General features: G+C 41.5%; 1 protein-coding gene across 1 annotated transcript in view; it reads right to left on the bottom strand.

The window, feature by feature from the left end:
* The window catches only part of WNT3A (Wnt family member 3A), a 73,918-nt gene that overhangs the window by 29,031 nt on the left and 23,779 nt on the right, over positions 1-21,108 (bottom strand). The window contains exon 2 of the mRNA XM_052643969.1: positions 20,235-20,476. Coding sequence (XP_052499929.1) covers positions 20,235-20,476 — 242 coding nt within the window. The remainder of the gene's footprint in view (positions 1-20,234; positions 20,477-21,108) is intronic.

Consider the following 21,108-nt stretch of genomic DNA (forward strand, 5'->3'; position numbering starts at 1 on the left):
GTGAACAGATTTGTGGGATACCATCAAATGCAGCAACAGACATATTATGAAAGTCCCAGAAGAAGACAATAGAGAAGAAGGAGCAGAAAGAATATACTTAAGGAAATAACGGCCAAGAATTCCAAATTTGATTTTAAAAAAACTTGAAGATTCAAGATACTCCGAAGAAGCTCAACAAGCTTCAAGTTGGATAAGCACAGATAGCTCCACACTAAGACATTTTAATCAAACCATCAAAAGATGGAGACAGAAGGATGGAGACAAGATGATAGGGGAGGAGGACCAAGAGTCCACGCCTCCCCACAGCCAGGACATTTAATAGATGCTGGTGGGGGACCTCCGACGCCCAGGTAGAAGGGAAGAACCCCCAAGCAACTGGGCAGGAGTTGGGGGGAGCAGGGGGCAGGAGAAGCAAACCTCACAGGACCAGGACACCTGAGGGGTAGCCTGGGGAGGGGAGGGTTTCGTATGCCCAGAGAAGTACCCTTACCCTAACTCCTGGGGATCAAGGGGACAGGAAGGGAACCTCCAGGGTTGGAGGACGAGGGAAGCACCTGCAGTTCTCCACCCACTCAACCCTGGGAAGCCTCCTAGGGTCCTGGGCCTGATCTTACACACTCTGTTCTGGGCTGCACTAAGCCTGGACTAGAGATACCAAGGGAACATTTCATGCAAAGATGGGCTCGATAAAGGACAGAAATGGTATGGACCTAACAGAAGCAGAAGATATTAAGAAGAGGTGGCGAGAATACACAGAAGAACTATACAAAAAAGATCTTCATGACCCAGATAATCATGATGGTGTGATCACTCACCTAGAGCCAGACATCCTGGAATGTGAAGGTAAATGGGCCTTAGAAAGCATCACTATGAACAAAGCTAGTGGAGGTGATGGAATTCCAGTTGAGCTGTTTCAAATCCTGAAAGATGATGCCGTGAAAGTGCTGCACTCTATATGCCAGCAAATGTGGAAAACTCAGCAGTGTCCACAGGACTGGAAAAGGTCAGTTTTCATTCCAATCCCAAAGAAAGGCAATGCCAAAGAATGCTCAAACTACCACACGATTGCTTCAGCAATACATGAACCATGAAATTCCAGATATTCAAGCTGGTTTTAAAAAAGGCAGAGGAACCAGAGATCAAATTGCCAACATCCGCTGGATCGTTGAAAAAGCAAGAGAGTTCCAGAAAAACATCTATTTCTGCTTTATTGACTATGCCAAAGCCTTTGACTGTGTGGATCACAATAAACTCTGGAAAATTCTAAGAGATGGGAATATGAGACCACTTGACCTGCCTCTTGAGAAACCTATATGCAAGTCAGGAAGCAACAGTTAGAACTGGACATGGAACAACAGACTGGTTCCAAATAGGAAAAGGAGTACGTCAAGGCTGTATATTGTCACCCTGCTTATTTAACTTATATGCAGAGTACATCATGAGAAAGGCTGGGTTGGAAGAAGCACGAGCTGGAATCAAGATTGCCGGGAGAAGTATCAGTGACCTCAGATATGTAGATGACACCACCCTTATGGCAGAAAGTGAAGAAGAACTAAAAAGCCTCTTGATGAAAGTGAAAGAGGAGAGTGAAAAAGTTGGCTTAAAGCTCAACATTCAGAAAACTAAGATCATGGCATCTGGTCCCATCACTTCATGGCAAATAGATGGGGAAACAGTAGAAACAGTGTCAGACTTTATTTTTGGGGGCTCCAAAATCACTGCAGATGGTGACTGCAGCCATGAAATTAAAAGACACTTACTCCTTGGAAGGAAAGTTATGACCAACCTAGACAGCATATTAAAAAGCAGAGATATTACTTTGCCAACAAAGGTCCGTCTAGTCAAGGGTATGGTTTTTCCAGTGGTCATGTCTGGATGTGAAAGTTGGACTGTGAAGAAAGGTGAGCACCGAAGAATTGATGCTTTTGAACTATGGTGTTGGAGAAGACTCTTGAGAGTCCCTTGGACTGCAAGGAGATCCAACCAGTCCAACCTAAAGGAGACCAGTCCTGGGTGTTCATTGGAAGGAATGATGCTGAGGGTGAAACTTCAGTACTTTGGCCACCTCATGCGAAGAGTTGACTCATTGGAAAAGACTCTGATGCTGGGAGGGATTGGGGGCAGGAGGAGAAGGGGACGACAGAGGATGAGATGGCTGGATGGCATCACCAACTCAATGGACATGAGTTTGAGTGAACTCTGGGAGTTGGTGATGGACAGGGAGGCCTGGAGTGCTGCGATTCATGGGGTTGCAAAGAGTCAGACATGACTGAGCAACTGATCTGAACTGAACTGAAGCCTGGACACCACCCTGTACCTCCACCCAGGGCCTTTTCCAGAGGTGTGGGTCTTGATCTTAGACCCCACCCCAGCCTAAGCCCTGTTCTGCCTAAGCCCCGCCCCTTCAACCAAGGCTTCTGCCTTTTTCTTCTTCTTCTGTTCTTTGCTATCGGAGTTCTGTTTTACCTTCCAGTCGTTGTTTTGCATATATTCTTATTTTTTCTAAAACATCTGTTAGTTTTCTAAATTTATTTAATTTTTTATTCTTTGTTATTGCTCTGCTTCTTTTTTTTCCTTTCGCCATACTCTGTGGCTTGTGGGATCTCAGCTCATGGGCTGGAGATCAGGCCTGAGCTCCTGTGGTTGGAGCAACGAGTCAGAATCACTGGACTAACAGAGACTGTCAGCCCTCAGGGAATATTAATTGGATTGAGGTCTCCCAAAGGTCCACATCTCAACACCAGGACCTGGCTCTACTCAACTGCCTATACACTCCACTGCTGGAAACCTCTAGTTCTAAACAACTAGTAAAACAGGAACAGTCCCACCTGTCAATTAAAACAAAAATTGAGAAAACAAAAAGATATCTTTCAGGTGAAGGACCAGGGTAAAAATCTACAAGATCAAATAAATGAAGAGGAAATAGGCACTCTATCTGAAAAAGAATTTAGAGAAACGATAGCAAAGATATTCCAAAATCTTGAAAACAGAATGGAGAAAACGCAAGAGCCATTTAATAATGACCCAGAAGAACTAAAGAATAAACAAACAGTGATGAACAACACAACAACTGAAGTCAAAAATATTCTACGAGGAATCAACAGCTGAGTAACAGTGAGAAGGAATAGTAAGTGAGCTGGGAGAGAGAATGCCAAGGAGAATAACTGAAAAAGAACAAAAAGAATTGAGAACAGTATTAAACTCACAAAACATTCAAATTATAGGGGGTCCCAGAAGAAGAAGAGAAAGAGGTCTGAGAAAATGCTTGAAGGAATTATAGTAAAAAACTTGCCTAATATGGGAAAGGGATAGCCACCCAAGTACATGAAGTGCAGAGAATCCCACACAGTATAAACCCAATGAGAAACATGCCAAGACACACGTTAATCAAACTGATAAAAATTAAATACAAAGAAAAAGTATTAAAAGCAAGTGAAAAGCAAAAAATAACATACAAGTGAATCCCCATAAGGCTATCAGCTGATTTTCAGCAGAAACTCTGCAGGCCAGAAGGACGTGGTAGGATTTATTTAAAGTGATGAAAGGGAAAAATCTACAACCAAGACTACTCTACCTAGAAAGAATCTCATTTGAATTTGATGGGGAAATCAAAAGCTGTGAAAGTGAAAGTGAAGTTGCTCAGTTGTGTCCGACTCTTTGCCACCCCATGGACTGGGGCCCACCAGGCTCCTTCATCCGTGGGATTCTCCAGGCAAGAGTACTGGAGTGGGTTACCATTTCCTTCTCCAGGAGATCTTCCCAACCCAGGGATCGAACCCAGGTCTCCCCCATTGCAGGCAGACACTTTACCATCTGAGCCAGACAAGCAAAGACTAACAGAATTCAGTACCATCAAACCAGCCTTGAAACAAAAGCCAAGGGAATTTCTCAAGGCAGGAAACATAAGCGAAGAAAAAGACTCACAAAAACAAACCCAAATCAATTAAGAAAATGGTAATAGGAACATACATATCAACAATTACTTTAAATGTAAGTGGATTAAATGCTGCAACCAAAAGACACAGACTAGCTGAGTGAATAGAAAAACAAGTCCCATGTATATGCTGCCTACAAGAGACCCACTTCAGACCTAGGGACACATACAGAATGAAAGAGAAGGGTTGGAAAAAATATTCCATGCAAATGGAAATCAAAAGAAAGCTGGAGTAGCAATACTCGTATCAGACAAATAGACTTTAAAAACTCCTGGGCTTCCTCGGTGGCTCAGTGCCTGAGTCCCGCTGTCAGTGCAGGAGGATATGGGTTTGATCTCTGGTCTGGGAGGATGCCACATGCCACAGAGCAACTCAGCCCATGCACCCCAACGATTGAGCCTGTGCTCTAGAGCCCGGGAACTGCAACAGCTGAGCCCACACTCCACAACTGCTGAAGCCTGCGTGCCCCAGAGCCTGAGGTCTGCAACAAGAGAAGCCACAGCAATGAGCAGCCTGCACACTGCAAGGAAGATTAGCCCCTGCTCACCACAACGAGAGCAAGACCTGCAAGGCAACAAAAACCCAGCACAGTCAGAAAGAAAGAAAGAAGTGAAATCATCTAAAACCTATTGTAGGAGATAAGGAAGGAGACTACATAATGATTAAGTGATCGATACAATAAGAAGATAAAACAATTACAAATATTTATGCACCCAACATAGGAACACCTCAATGCATAAGACAAATGCTAACAGACATACAAGGGGAAGTTGACGGTGACCCAATAATAGTAGGGGATTTTAACATCCCATTTACACCAAAGGACAGATCATCCAGGCAGAAAATAAATAAGGAAACACAAGCTCTAAATGACACAATAGACTAGATAGATTTAATTGATATTTATAGGACATTCTACCTGAAAGCAGCTGAATAAACTTTCTTCTCAAGTGCACATGGAATATTCTTCAGGATAGACCACATCTTGAGTCACAAATCAAGCCTCAGTACATTTAAGAAAATTGAAATTGTACTAAGCATCTTTTCTGACCACAACACTATGAGATTAGAAATCAATTACAGGGGGGAAAAAAAAACAAAACTGTAAAAACCCACAAACACACGGAGGCTAAAGAGTGCACTGCTAAATAAATAACAAAGAGATCACTGAAGAAATTAAAGAGAAGATAAAAAATAACATAGAAACAAATGACAATAAAAAGATGATGACCCCAAACCTATGGGACACAGCAAATTCTAAGAGGGAAGTTCATAGCAATTCATTCATGCCTCAAAAAGCAAGAGAAATCACAAATAAACAATATAACACCAAAAGCAACCAGAGGAAGAAGAACAAAGAAAATCCAAAGCCAGTAGCAGGCGAAAAAATCATTAAGATCAGATTAGAAATAAATGAAATAGAAGTGAAGAAAACAATAACAATGATAAATAAAAGCAGAAATTGGTTCTTTGAGAAGATAACAAAATTGATAAATCTTTAGCCAGATTGATTCCTCAAGAGAAAAAGGGAGAAGACACACATCAGTAAAATTAATAATGAAAAAGCAGAAATCACAACTGACACCATAGAAATATAAAGGATCATAAGAGACTTCTAGAAGCAACTATATGCCAATAAATTGGACAACCTGAAAGAAATGGATAAATTCTAGAAAGGTACCACCTTCCAAGACTGAACCAGGAAGCCTTAGAAAATATTAGCAGACCAATCACATGTAATGAAATTGAAACCGTAATGTAAAATCTTCTAACAAATAAAAGTCCATGACCAGATGGCTTCACAGGCAAATCCTATCAAACATTTAGAGAACAGCTAACACTGTACCTTCTCAAACTCTTTCAAAAAATTGCAGAGAGAGGAACACTCCCAAATTTGTTGTATGAGGCCACCATCATCATCCTGATACCAAAATCAGACAAAGATATCTCACAAAATAAGAAAATTACAGATCAATATCACTGATGAACATAGATGCAAAAATTCCTCAACAAAATACTAGCCAACATTATGAAGGCTGGCTCAGATCAAATTCAATTCTTTCTTACTACTGGTTAGAGAAAATGCTGAGGAAAGAATGGGTGAAGGAGATCAAGACGTATGAACTTCCAGTTGCAAAGTAAGTGGGTCACAGGTAAGAAATACACAGAGTGGGGAATATACACCGTCAAAAGCTATGTAATATCTTTGTATACTGGCAGATGGTAACTAGACTTACTGTAAGGATCATTTTGAAATATATAGAAATACCAAATCACTATGCCAGGAATGAGGAACTAAATTTTTAAATTGTTTTTACTTTTTCCTCCTTGACGTATTTATAATGAAAAGGAAAATACCTTTTAAAATTGGCCTTCCCTGAGAAACTATGGAAGTTAAGGGAACAGATAAACATTAACTATTTGAGTCAACAATTACTTTTAAATTCCAAACTGCCTGCTTTCACAGCAATACTGAGAAAAGCTCATTGCTTCCTGTTTAACTATTATTAGAATCATTTTATGTAATGTACTGTAGTTTGAAAATTCTTTGGCATTGCCCTTCTCTGGGATTGGAATGGAAAGTGATATTTTTCAGGCCTGAGGTCACTGCTGAGTTTTCCAAATTTGCTGGCATATTGAGTGCAGCACTTTAACAGCATCACCTTTTAGGATTTGAAATAGCTCAGCTGGAATTCCATCACCTCCACTAGCTTTGTTTGTAGTGATGCTTCCTGAGGCCCACTTGACTTAGCACTCCAGGACGTCCGGCTCTAGGTGAGTGACCACCCCATTGTGGTTATCCTAGTCAGTAAGAAAAAAACTTCTTTGTATATTTCTTCAGTGTATTCTCACCTCTTCCAACAACACAAAGGATGACTCTACACGTGGAAAACACCCGATGGTCAATACCAAAATCAGATTGATTATATTCTTTGCAGCTGAAGATGGAGAAGCTCTATACAGTCAGCAAAACAAGACTGGGAGGTGAGTGTGGCTCAGATCATGAACTCCTTATTGCAAAATTCAGACTTAAACTGAAGAAAGTAGGGAAAACCACTAGCCCATTCAAGTATGACCTATAATCAAATCCCTTACGATTATACAGTAGAAGTGACAAATAGATTCAAGGGATTCGATCTGATAGACAGAATGCCTGAAGAACTATGGATGGAAGTTCATGACATTGTATAGGAGGTGGTAATCAAAACCATCCACAGGAAAAAGAAATGCAAAAGGCCAAAACGGTTGTCTGAGGAGGACTTATGAATACCTGAGAAAACAAGTAAAAGGCAAAGGAGAAAAGGAAAGATATACTCATCTGAATGCAGAGTTCCAAAGAATAGCACGGAGAGATAAGAAAGCCTTCCTTGGTGATGAATGCAAAGAAATAGAGGAAAACAATAGAATGGCAAAGACTAGAGATCTCTTCAAGAAAGTTAGAGATACCAAAGGAACATTTTATGCAAAGATGAGCACAATAAAGGACAGAAGCAGTATGCACCTAACAGAAGCAGAAGATACTAAGAAGAGGTGGCAAGAATTCACAGAAGAACAAAAGAGATCTTAATGACCCAAATAACTACGATGGTGTGATCACTCATCTAGAGCCAGACATCCTGGAGTGTGAAATCAAGTGAGCCTTAGAAAGCATCAGTACAAACAAAGATAGTGGAGGTGATGGAATTCCAGCTGAACTATTTCAAATCCTAAAACATGATGCTGTGAAAGTGCTGCACTCAATATGCCAGCAAATTTGGAAAACTGAGCAGTGGGCACAGGACTGGAAAAGATCAGTTTTCATTCTAATCCCAAAGAATGTTCAAACTACCGCACAATTGCACCCATCTCACACGCTAGCAAAGTAATGCTCAAAATTCTCCAAGCTAGGCTTCAACAGTATGTGAACTGAGAGCTTCCAGATGTTCAAGCTGGATTTAGAAAAGGCAGAGGAACCAGAGATCAAATTGTCAACATCTGCTGGATCATAAAAAAAGCAAGAGAGTTCCAGAAAAACATCAACTTCTGCTTCATTGACTACACTAAAGCCTTTGACTGTGTGGATCACAACAAACTGGAAAATTCTGAAAGAGATGGGAATACTTTACCTGCCTCTTGAGAAATCTATATGCAGGTCAAGAAGCAACAGTTAGAACTGGTCAAGGAGCAACAGACGGATTCCAATTGGGAAAGGAGTACGTCAAGGCTGTATATTGTCACCTTGCTTATTTAACTTGTATGCAGAGTACATCACACAAAATGCCAGGCTGGATGAACCACAAGCTGGAATCAAGATTGCTGGGAGAAATATCAACAACCTCAGATATGCAGATGACACCACCCTTATGGCAGAAAGCAAAGAACTAAAGAGCCTCTTAATGAAGGTGAAAGAGGGGAGTGAAAAAGCTGGCTTAAAATTCAACATTCAAAAAACTAAGATCATGGCATCCAGTCCCATCACTTCATGGGAAATAAATGCGGAAACGATGGAAACAGTGACAGACTTTATTTTCTTGGGCTCCAAAATCACTGCAGACAGTGACTGCAGCCTTGAAATAAAAAGATTCTTGCTTCTTGGAAGAAAAGCTATGACCAAACTAGACAGCATATTAAAAAGCAACATCACTTTGACAGCAAAGGTCTGTATAGTCAAAGCTATGGTTTTTCCAGTAGTCATATATGAATGTGAGGGTTGGACTATAAAGAAGGCTGAGCGCCGAAGAATTGACGCTTTTGAGCTAATGCTAAAGCTGAACTTCTAATACTTTGGCCACCTGATGGGAAGAGCTGATTCATTAGAATAGAGTCTGATGCTGGGAAAGATTGAAGGCAGGAGGAGAAGGGGATGACAGAGGATGAGCCGGTTGGATGGTATCATGGACTCAGTGGACATGATTTTGAGCCTACTCCAGGAGATAGGGAAGGACAGGGAAGCCTGGTGTGCTGCAATTCATGGGGTTGCAAAGAGTTGGACATGGCTGAGAGACTGAACAAAAAACAAAACTCTTGCCACCTCTTCTTAATCTCTTCTTGTATTAGGTCTTTACCATTTCCGTCCATTATTGTGCCCATCTTTGCATGAGATTTTCCCTTGATATCTCCAATTCTCTTAAAGAGATTTCTAGTCTTTGCCATTCTATTGTTTTCCTCTTTCTTTGCATTTTTCACTTACGGAGGTCTTCTTATCTCTCCTTGCTATTCTCTGGAAGTCTGCATTCAGTTGGGTATCTTTTCCTTTCTCCCTTGACTTTTGCTTCTCTTTGTTTCTCAGCTATTTGTACGGCCTCCTCAGACAACCACTTTGCCTTCTTGCATTTCTTTTTCTTTCAGATGGTTTTGGTCCCTGCATCCTGTACAGTGTTACGAATCTCTGTCCACAGTTCTTCAGGCACTCTGTCGACCAGATCTAAGCCTTTGAATCTATTGGTCACCTCTATGGTATAATCCTCAGTGATCAATGCAAGAAAATAGTGGAAAACAACAGAATGGGGAAGACTAGAGATCTCTTCAAGAAAATTAGAGATATCAAGGGAACATTTCGTGTAAAGATGGGCTCCATAAAGGACAGAAATGGTATGGACCTAACAGAAGCAGAAGATATTAAGAAGAGGTGGTGAGAATACACAGAAGAATTGTACACAAAAGATCTTCACGACCCAGAAAATCATGATGGTGTAATCACTAATCTAGAGCCAGACATCCTGGAATGTAAAGTCAAGTGGGCCTTAGAAAGCATCACTACAAACAAAGCTAGTGGAGGTGATGGAATTCCAGTTGAGCTGTTTCAAATCCTGAAAGATGATGCTGTGAAAGCGCTGCACTCAATATGCCAGCAAATATGGAAAACTCAGCAGTGGCCACAGGACTGGAAAAGGTCAGTTTTCATTCCAATCCCAAAGAAAGGCAATGCCAAAGAATGCTCAAACTACCACACAATTGCACTCATCTCACATGCTAGTAAAGAAATGCTCAAAATTCGGCAAGCCAGGCTGGTTTTAGAAAAGGCAGAGGAACCAGAGATCAAATTGCCAATATCTGCTGGATCATCAAAAAAGCAAGAGAGTTCCAGAAAAACATCTACTTCTGCTTTATTGACTATGCCAAAGCCTTTGACTGTGTGGATCACAAGAAACTGTGGAAAATTCTTCAAGAGATGGGAATACCAGACCACCTGACCTGCCTCTTGAGAAATCTGTATGCAGATCAGGAAGCAACAGTGAGAACTGGACATGGAACAACAAACTTGTTCCAAATAGGAAGAAGATGACAAGGCTGTATATTGTCACCCTGCTTATTTAATTTATATGCAGAGTACATCATGAGAAATGCTGAGCTGGAGGAAGCACAAGCTGGTATCAAGATTGGCGGGAGAAATATCAATAACCTCAGATACACAGATGACACCACCCTTATGGCAGAAAGTGAAGAGGAACTGAAAAGCCCCTTGATGAAAGTGAAAGAGGAAAGCGAAAAAGTTGGCTTAAAGCTCAACATTCAGAAAACGAAGATCATGGCATCTGGTCCCATCACTTCATGGGAAAAAGATGGGGAAACAGTGGAAACAGTGGCAGACTTTATTTTTGGGGGCTCCAAAATCACTGCAGATGGTGACTGCAGCCATGAAATTAAAAGACGCTTACTCCTTGGAAGGAAAGTTATGACCAACCTAGATAGCATATTCAAAAGCAGAGATATTACTTTGCCAACAAAGGTCTGTCTAGTCAAGGCTATGGTTTTTCCAGTGGTCATGTCTGGATGTGAGAGTTGGACTGTTAAGAAGGCTGAGTGCCAAAGAATTGATGGTTTTGAACTGTGGTGTTGGAGAAGACTCTTGAGAGTCCCTTGGACTGCAAGGAGATCCAACCAGTCCATTTTAAAGGAGACCAGTCCTGGGTGTTCATTGGAAGGAATGATGCTGAGGCTGAAACTCCAGTACTTTGGCCACCTCATGCGAAGAGCTGACTCATTGGAAAAGACCCTGATGCTGGGAGGGATTGGGGGCAGGAGGAGGAGGGGACGATTGAGGATGAGATGGCTGGATAGCATCACCGACTCAATTCACATGAGTCTGAGTGAACTCCGGGAGTTGATGATGGACAGGGAGGTCTGGCATGCTGCTCTTCATGGGGTCACAAAGAGTGGGACACAACTGAGCGACTGAACTGAACTGAACTGATGGTATAATCATAAGGGATTTACTTTAGGTCAAACCTGAATGGTTTTTCTATTTTCTTCAGTTCAAGCCTGAATTTTGCAATAAGAGACTGATGATCTGAGCTGCAGTGAGCTCCAGGTCTTCTGTTTGAGGACTGTATAGAGCTTTTCTGTCTTCATCTGTAAAGAATATAATTAGTCTAATTTTGGTATTGACTTATCTGGTGATGTCCATGTGTAGAGCCAAATAATGTTCAAACTACCTTACAACTGTGCTCATTTCACATGCTAGAAAGGTTATGTTCAAAATTCTTCAAGCTAGGCTTCAGCAGTACATGAACTGAGAATTTCCAAATGTATACACTGGATTTAGAAAAGGCAAAGGAACCAGAGATTAAATTGCCAATATTTCTTGGATCATAGAGAAAGCAAGGGAATTTCAGAAAAACATCTACTTATGCTTTATTGAGTACACTAAAGCCTTGATTGTGTGGTTCACAATAAACTGTGGAAAATTCTTAAAGAGATGGGAATACCAGACCACCTTACCTATCTCCTAAAAAACCTGTATGCAGGTCAAGAAGCAACAGGTAGAAGCAGACATAGAAAAACAGACTGATTCAAAATGGTAAAGGAGTACACCAAGGCTGTATATTGTCATCCTGCTTATTTAATGTATATGTAGGGTACATCATGGGAAAGGCCAGACTGGATAACTCAAGCTGGAATCAATATTGCCAGGAGAAATATCAGCAACCTCAGATATGCAGATAATACCACTATAATGGCAGAGAGTGAAGAGGAACTAAAGAGCACCTTGATGAAGGTGCAATAGGAGAGTGAAAAGGCCAGATTAAAATTCAACATTCAAAAAACTAAGATCGTGGCATCCGGTCCCATCACTTCATGGCATATAGAAGAGGAAAAAGTGGAAGCAGTGACATATTATATTTCACTGGGCTTCAAAATCACTGTGGATGGTGACTGTAGTTGTGATAATAAAAGACGTTTGCTCCTGGGAGGGAAAAGCTGTGACAAACCTAGAAAGAGTATTAAAAAGCAGAGACATCATTTTGCTGACAAAGTTTCGTATAGTAAAAGCTATGGTTTTTCCAGTAGTCAGGTATGGATGTGAGAGTTGGACCATAAAGAAGGCTGTTGTTGTTGCCTAGCTGCTGAGTCCTGGCTGACTCTTTGCAACCCCATAGTCTGTAGCCAGCCAGGCTCTTCTTTTCATGGGATTCTCCGGATAAGAACACTGGAGTGGGTTGCCATTTCTTTCTCCAAAAAGAAGGCTGAGCACTGAAGAATTGATGCTTTCGAATTTTGGTGCTGGAGAAGACTCTTGAGAGTCCCTTGGACTGCAAGGAGATCAAACCAGTCAATTCCAAAAGAAATCAACTCTGAATAGTCATTGGAAGGACTGATGCTGAAGCTGAAGTTCCAATACTTTGGCCACCTGATGTGAAGTACTGTTCTATTGGAAAAGACCCTGATGCTGGGAAAGACTGTAGGCAAAAGGAGAAGAGGGTGGCAGAGGGCAAAATGGTTAGATAGCATCACTGACTCAATGGACATGAATCTGAGTAAACTCCGGGAGACAGTTAAGGACAAGGAAGTCTGGCTGCCACAGTCCATGTGGTCACAGAGTTGGACATGACTTAGCAAGTGAACACACACACTTATCTAGCTGCTGCTGCTGCTGCTGCTAAGTCGCTTCAGTTGTGTCTGACTCTGTGCGACCCCATAGACGGCAGCCCATCAGGCTCCCCCATCCCTGGGATTCTCCAGGCAAGAACACTGGAGTGGGTTGCCATTTCCTTTTCCACTTATCTAGCTACTATGTCTTTTATAAGTTATTAATGCCTTAGCAACTGTATCGACTGTACTACTGTTACTGGTTTTATTTATTTCTTTCCTTTTTCTGTTTTTACAAATAAATTGATTTAAAATCATTGGGAAATGCTTAAAAACAATACTAGCCAACAGCATCCAATAATACATTAAAAGGATTATACGCCATGATCAAGTGGGATTTATCCCAGAAATATACACAAATCTTTCAATGTACACAAGTCAATCAGTGTGACAGTTTATGCAGTGATGGACCATATTAACAAATTAAAGAATAAAAGCCATATGATCATCTGAGTAGACGCAGAGAAAGCTTTTGACAAAATTCAACAATCATCTATGATACTCTCCGGAAAATGAGCATAGAGGGAACCTCAACATAATAAAGGCAATATATAACAAACATCATTTTCAATGGTGAAAAACTGAAAGCATTTCCCGTAGCATCAGGAACAAGACAAGGATGTCCATTCTCATCAACATTGTTTTGGAAGTCCTTGCCATGGATATTAGAGATGAAAAAGAAATAAAAGGAATCCAAGCTGGAAAAGAAGAAGCAAAACTGTCATTGTTTGCAGATGACATGATACTATATATTGCAGAAAATCCCAAGATGCCACCAGGAAACTACTGGACATAGTCAGTGAATTTGGCAAAGTTGTAGGATACAAAATTAAGGCACGGAAATCTCCTGCATTCCTACACACTAATAACAAAAGAGCAGAAAGGGAAATTAAGGAAACAATCACACTTACCATCATAACAAAAATAATAAAATACCTAGGAATAAACCAACCTAATAAGGCAAAAGACCTGTATTCAGAAAACTATAAAACACTGATGAAAATCAAGGAGGACACAGACAGATGGAGGGAAATATGATGTTCTTGGACTGAAAGAATCAATATAATGAAAATGAGTATATTGCCTAAAGCAAACTACAGATTCCATGGAATTCCTATCAAATTACCAATGGCATTCTTCATAGAATTAGAACAAAAATGTTTACAATCTGTATGAAAACACCCCAAAGAACCAAAGTAATCTTGAGAAAGAAAAATGGAGCTAGAGGATTCAGGCTTCCCAACTTCAAACTATACTGCAAAACTACAGTAATCAAGACAGCATGGTACTGGTACAAAAACAGAGAAATAGATCCATGGTACAGGATAGAAAGCCCATAAGTTAACCCACGCACCTATGGTCACCAAATCTATGACAAAGGAGGCAAAAATATACAATGGAGAAAAGATAGCCTCTTCAGTAAGTTGTGCTGGGAAATCTAGACAGCCATATGTAAAATAATGAAATTAGAATACTCCCGAACATCACACACAAAAGTAAACTTAAAACGGATTAAAGACCTAAATGTAAGTCCAGACACTATATAACTCGGAGGAAAACATAGAAAAAACACTCTTTGACATAAATCACAGCAAGATCTTTTTTTGCAAAGAAGTTCTTGCACCTTCTTGAGTAATGAAAATGTAAAAAGAAAAATAAACAAATGGGGCCTAATTAAACTTAAAAGTTTTTGCACAGGAAAGGAAACCATGGACCAAATGAAAAGACAACCCTCAGAATGGGTAAAGGAAAAGTGTTAGTTGCTCAGTCGTGTTCAACTCTTTGTGACCCCATGGACTGTAGCCCACCAGACTCCTCTATCCATGGGATTTTCCAGGCAAGAATACTGGAGGGGTTGCCATTTTCTTCTACAGGGGATCTTCCAAACCCAGGGGTCAAACCTGACTCTCCTGCATTGCAGTCACGTCTGACTCTTTGCAACCCCATGGACTATAGAGTCCATGGAATGCCAGAATACTGGAGTGGGTAGCCTTTCCCTTCTCCAGGGGATCTTCCCAACCCACCAATTGAACCCAGGTCTCCTGCATTGCAGATGGATTCTTTACCAGCTGAGCCACAAGGGAAGCCCAAGAATACTGGAATGGGTAGCCTATCCCTTCTCCAGTGGATCCTCCTGACCCAGGAATCAAACTGGGGTCTTCTGCATTGCAGGTGGATTCTTTACCAACTGAGCTATCAGGGAAATCCTCCTGCATTGCAGGCAGATTCTTTATCATCTGAGCCACCAGGGAAACTCCAGTAGAATGGGTGAAAATATTTGCAAATTAAGCAACAGACAAAGAATTAATATATACAAATAGAGCTGAAAGGGAAATTAATATATACAAATAAATTAATATATACAAATATTAGCTAAATACAAATATATACAAATAATATCTTCAAAATATACAAACAGCTCATGGAGCTCAACATCAAAAAACAAAAAAACCCAATCAAAAAATGAGTGGAAAACCTAAATAGACATCTCTCCAAAGAAGACATATAGATGGCCAAAAGACACATGAAAAGATGCTGAATATCACTAATTATTTGAGAAATACTAAATCAAAACTACAAGGAGGTACCAACGCACACCAGTCAGAATTGTCATCATCAAAAAGTCCATAAGTAATAAATGCTGGAGAGAGTGTGGAGAAAAAAGAATTGGTATAGCCACTATGGAGAACAGTATGGAGTTTCCTTAAAAAATTAAACATAGAACTACCATATGACCCAGCAATCCCACTACTGGTTATATACCCTGAGAAAACCATAACTGAAAAAGACACGTGTACCCCAATGTTCATTGTAGCACTATTTACAATAGCTAGGTTATGGAAGCAACCTAGATGGCCATCAACAGATGAATGCATAAGAGGATGTGGTCATATTATACAATGGCCTATTACTCAGCCATAAAAAGGAATGAATTTGAATCAGCTGAATTGAGATGATGAACCTAGAGCCTGTTATACAGTGAAGTAAGTCAAAAGAGAAAAACAAATACTGTATATTAATGTGTACATATATATAATCTTGCATACATATATATCTGTGTGAGAAAAGTAGAGGGACGTGCACTCAGTTTCCAGAGAGGTCACCAAAACTGCAACTAGTTGCTGAACAACCATCAACAGGGGGATGTTGGAACCCACCAAAAAAAGATACACCATGTCCAAGGACAAAGGAGAAGCCACAATAAGACGGTAGGGAGGGGGCAATCACGTTTAAAATCAAACCTCATACCTGCCAAAGACTCTTGGAGGGCACAAACAAAACCTTGTGTGCACCAGGACCCAGGGGAAGGAGCAGTGACCCCACAGGAGACTAAGCCAGACCTGCCTGTTAGTGTCTGAGGGTCCCCTGTGGAAGCATGGGTCAGCAGTGGCCAGTCGCAGGGACAGGGGTACTGGCAGCAGCAGTCCTGGGAGGCAGGGCGTGTGGCATAAATCCTCTCGGAGGAGGTCACCATTAACCTTACCAAAGAGCCAATGGGTAGGTGATCTACAAACTGGAGAACAATTATACCAAAGAAGTTCTTGCACTGTTATGAAAGCTCCAGGCCCTACAACAGACTTCCCCAACCTGGGGATTCAGCAAAGGGACTGAATATTCCCAGGAAATTTGAAGGTCAATGGGATGTGATTATAGAACTTCAACAGAACAGGGGAAACAAACTCTTGGAGGGCACAGACACAACCTTGTGTGTACCAGGACTCAAGAGAAAGGAGCAGTGACCCCACAAGAGACTCAGCCAGACTTGCCTGTGAGAGTCTGGGAGTCTCCAGCAGAGACGTGAGTTGACAGTGGCTGGCCTCAGGATCAGGGCATTGGCAGCAGTAGTCCTGGGAGGTGCAGCGTGCTGGCATAAGTCCTCTTGGAAGAGGTTGCCATTATGCCTACCATAGAGCCTAGAGCTGACCATAGTAGAGACTGCAGCCTCCAGGACTGGGCTGTCTCAGGCCAGACCACAGAGAAGGAGCACAGCCTCACCCAGCAGCAGGAAATTACACTGGAGATTTACTGAGCATCACCTTAGCCACCAAAGCAAGACCCAGTTTTCCCCACAAGTCCCTTCCTGATGGGACTTTTGCCTTTTGCCCTCATCAGAGGGCAGGCAGAATGAAAACCGCAATCACAGAAAACTAACCAAAATGATCACATGGACCACAGCCTCCTCGGGTAGCTCAACGAAACTATGAATCAGGCCGTGTTATGCCACCCAAGACAGATAGGTCATGGTACAGAGTTCTGATAAAATGTGGTCCATTGGAGAAGGGAATGGCAAACCATTTCAGCTTTCTTGCCTTGAGAACCCCTTGAACAGTATGAAAAGGCAAAAAGACATGACACTGGAGGATGAGACCCCACCCCCCAGGTCAGTAGGAGTCCAGTGTGCTACTGGAAGAGAGTGGAGAAACAGCTCCAGGAGGAATGAAGAGGCTGAGCAAAAGCAAAAATGACCCCCAGCTGTGGATGTGTCTGGTGGTGAAAGAAAAGTCCGATGCTGTAAAGAACAATATTGCATAGGAACCTGGAATGTTAGGTCCATGAGTCAAGGCAAACTGGAAGTGCTCAAACAGGAGATGGCAAGAGTGAACATCAACTTGTTAGGAATCAGTGAACTAAGATGGACAGAAAGGTCAAATTTAATTCAGATGCAAGAATTCCTTAGAAGAAATGCCATGTGAACAGAATGAAGGCAAAACCATGTGATCATCTTATTTGATTCAGAAAGAGCATTTGATGTAATCCAGTAGCCTTTTCATGATACAAACACTCAACAGATTAGGAATAGAAGATAATCTCCTTAACCCGATAAAGGGAAGTTATGAAAAATTCACAGCTAGCATCATATACTCCATGGTGAAAGATAAAAGCTTTCCCTCTAAGATCAGGAAGAAGACAAGGGTGCCCACTCTCATTGCTCATATTCAACATAGTACTAGAAGTGCTAGCCACAGCAATTAGGCAAGAAAAAGAAAGAAAAGGCATCCAAATTAGAAAGCAAGAAGCAAAAACATTTCTACTCACAGATGACTTGGTCTCATATATAGAAAATTCTAAAGAATCTACATGAACTCTCACAGCTAATGAAAAAATTAATCAAATTTGCAGGATACAGTTTCAAACAAAAATCAATTGTACTTCTACACATAGTGAACAATTTGAAAAGGAAATGAATGAAACGATTTCATTTGTAATAGCATCAAAAGAATAAAACACTTAGGAACGCATTAACCAAAGATGCATGAGACTCGTTCATTGAGAACTATAAAACACTGCTGAAAAATCAAGGAAGACCTAAATAAATGGAAAAATCCCACGTTCATGGATTAGAAGACAATAATGCTAAGATGGCAATACTTCTCAAACTAATGTACAGATTCAATGCAATCACCATCAAAATTCAAAAAATCTTTTTTTGCAGAAATGAAAAAACAACCCTAAAATTCACATGGAATTGTAAGGGAGTCTCCAAAAGCCAAAACAATCAAAGCCAAAGCAATTGTAAACTAAAAATAAAGTTGGAGAACTTATACTTCCCAACTCTAAAGCATACTATAAAACTATAGAAATCAAAATAGTGTTGTATTGGAAGAATGGTAGACATATAGACCAATGGAATAGAATTGAAAGTCCAGAAATAAACCCAGACATCCATGGACAATTGATTTTTAACCAGGGTGCCAAGACTATTCAATAGGGGAAAGACTAGTCTTTTGAACAGATGGTGCTGAAATAATTGGTTTCCCACATGCAAAAGAATTAAGCTGGACCCTTACTTCTCACTATATACAAAAATTTACTAAAAATAGATCAAAGACCTAAATGTAAGAAGTAAAACTATAAAACTCTTAGGAGAAAACACAAGTGTAAAACTTCATAACTGTAGATTAGGCAATGTTTACTTTGATATGATATCTAAATAGGTAAATTGAATGTCATCAAAATTTAAAACTTCTGTACATCAAAGGACCCTGTCATACAAGTGAAAAGACAATCTATAAAGGGAGAAGATGTTTGGAAAATAATATTTCTGAGTGTTAGATATATAAAGAACTCTGACAACTCAACAATAGAAACACAAGCAACCCAATTAAAAACTGGGCAAAGGACTTGCATAGACATTTCTCCAAAGAAGACATTCAGATGTTCAACAATCCCATGAAAAGATGCTCAACGTCATCAGTCATCAGGGATGTGCAAATAAAAATTACAATGAGACATCACTTCAGATCCACTGAGAGGGCTAAAGGAAAAAAAAAGAGAAAAACAAACATTGGCAATAATCTGGAGAAACTGGAACACTCTTGTGTTGCTGGTGGGAGAGCAAAATGGTGCAGTTGCTGTGGAAAAAGAGTTTGGTAATTCCTCAAAACACAGAATTACTATGCAATTCTACTTCTAGGAATATACCCAGAAGAATTGAAAAACGGGTATTCAGATACTTGAAATATCAGCATTATTCCCAACAGACAATAAAAGGCTTGAAACAACCTAGTTGTCCATCAACAGATGAATGGATAAATAAAATGTGATCCATCGTATGATGGAATATAATTCAGCCATAAAAAGGAATAAAGTACCAGAACATACTACAGGTGGATGAATCTTGAAAACATTATGCTCAGTGAAAGAAGCCTCTTTCCCTCTCTCTCTTTTTCTCTCTCCCTCCCTCTTTCCTCACTTGCTGGAGGGCCCAGCCACTGCATTTAAGCAAACCCAAGTCATGTGCAGAAGCACCAGGGGCCACCAGGCATGTAAAAGAGATGAGGACCAACTCGTCTCTCTCTCTCTCTCATTAGCAGAGACCAGCCCTGCCTACTGCATCTCCCAGTGTCTGCAGATGTTGGGACTGACAACACATGATCATTATTGTTTAAACTGCTATGTCTTGTGCAAATTTGCTCTTGACCAAGAGTTAACCAGCACCCAGCCTGCCAGATCTTTCTCTTCTTCCCTGGCTCCAGGACCCTGGATAACTTCTGCTGTGTGCCTCTATCATCCCCAACCCTCACCCTTTTTTGTGTTTTCTGTTTGTTTTTGTATTTTCTCTCTAAGACCTGCCTGAAGTCCTGGCTTTCTCAGGAAAACTGCAGTAGTTAATCCTGTCCCCGTGAAACTGTGTAACTGTTTTTCGGAAAAGGGGAAGCAGGAGGAATCTCTGTGTGATCCTATACCCTTCCCAAACTCCAGGAGCACCCTTCAGAGTGGGTGAGCTTTGGAAAGGACCCACATAGGAGATCCCTATAGTAACGAGCACTGCCCTCTTACTGGAAGTGCTGTTCCTATGCTTGAGCACAAGTGAGAAACAGAGACAGAAAGGAAATGAACTGGCTTGTGCCCACTCCCACTGAGGGGGAAGCTGGTTTGAGCCCTGCTGCACCCACATCCCTGGGCTGCCACCTCTGCCTGGCTAGCCATGATGGGTACCACCTGTACCTTTGTCCAGCACGGGGCCAAAGATGGCCAGGCTGTTGTTGATAGTGGTGCAATTCCAACGGCGGCCCCGGAACTGGTGTTGGCACTCCTGGATGCTGATTTTGATGCCCTCTGCCACGCTGGGCATGATCTCCACGTAGTTCCGGCAGAAACGCAGCTGCTTGGGTACTAAGCCTGGGATGCTGGCGCAGAGGATGGGCTGTGTCCCCAGGGATGAGTACTGGGGCCCAACAGCCAGGGACCTGGGGGAGGACAAGGAGGCCTGGTTAGTAGGGGAAGTGCCCTTCTGGCCCGTGAACCGGGAGCAGGAGTCAGGCCTGTCCTCGGGTGAACTTTCTTTGGAGGATGCACACAGGCCCTTTCCTTGGGCAAGATGTGCTTCTACCATGGAGGAAGCCTGTCCCTATCCTGTACCTGCCACTTAGCACAAAACATCGTGATGTGCACGTGGATTGACAGAAGAGAAATCAAGGAAATGGTGGAGGCTTCCCTGCTTCTCTGCACAACTGCAGGGGTCCTGGCCCCAATGGTGTGGAGATAGCAGCACCCTGAAACTGTTCAGGAACACAGAGAAGAGCACTCAAGGATACAGGTGATGCTGAGTCAGTACAGGGGCTGCCCAGAGGAGGTGCTGCTGGGTCTTTGGCAGGAAGACAATCACTTCTAGAGCAGTGTGAGATACGGCATGTTGTTGTTCAGTGGCTAAGTCATGTCCAGCTCAGGGACTGCAGCATGCGGGCTCCCTTGTCCTTCACTATCTTCTGGAACTGCTCAAGTTCATGTCCATTGAGTCAATGATGCTATCTAACCATCTTATCATCTGCCATCCTCTTCTACTCCTACCCTCAATTTTTCCCAGCCTCAGGGTCTTTTC

This window comes from Budorcas taxicolor, chromosome 7, assembly GCF_023091745.1.
Source record: "Budorcas taxicolor isolate Tak-1 chromosome 7, Takin1.1, whole genome shotgun sequence".
Taxonomy (NCBI): domain Eukaryota; kingdom Metazoa; phylum Chordata; class Mammalia; order Artiodactyla; family Bovidae; genus Budorcas; species Budorcas taxicolor.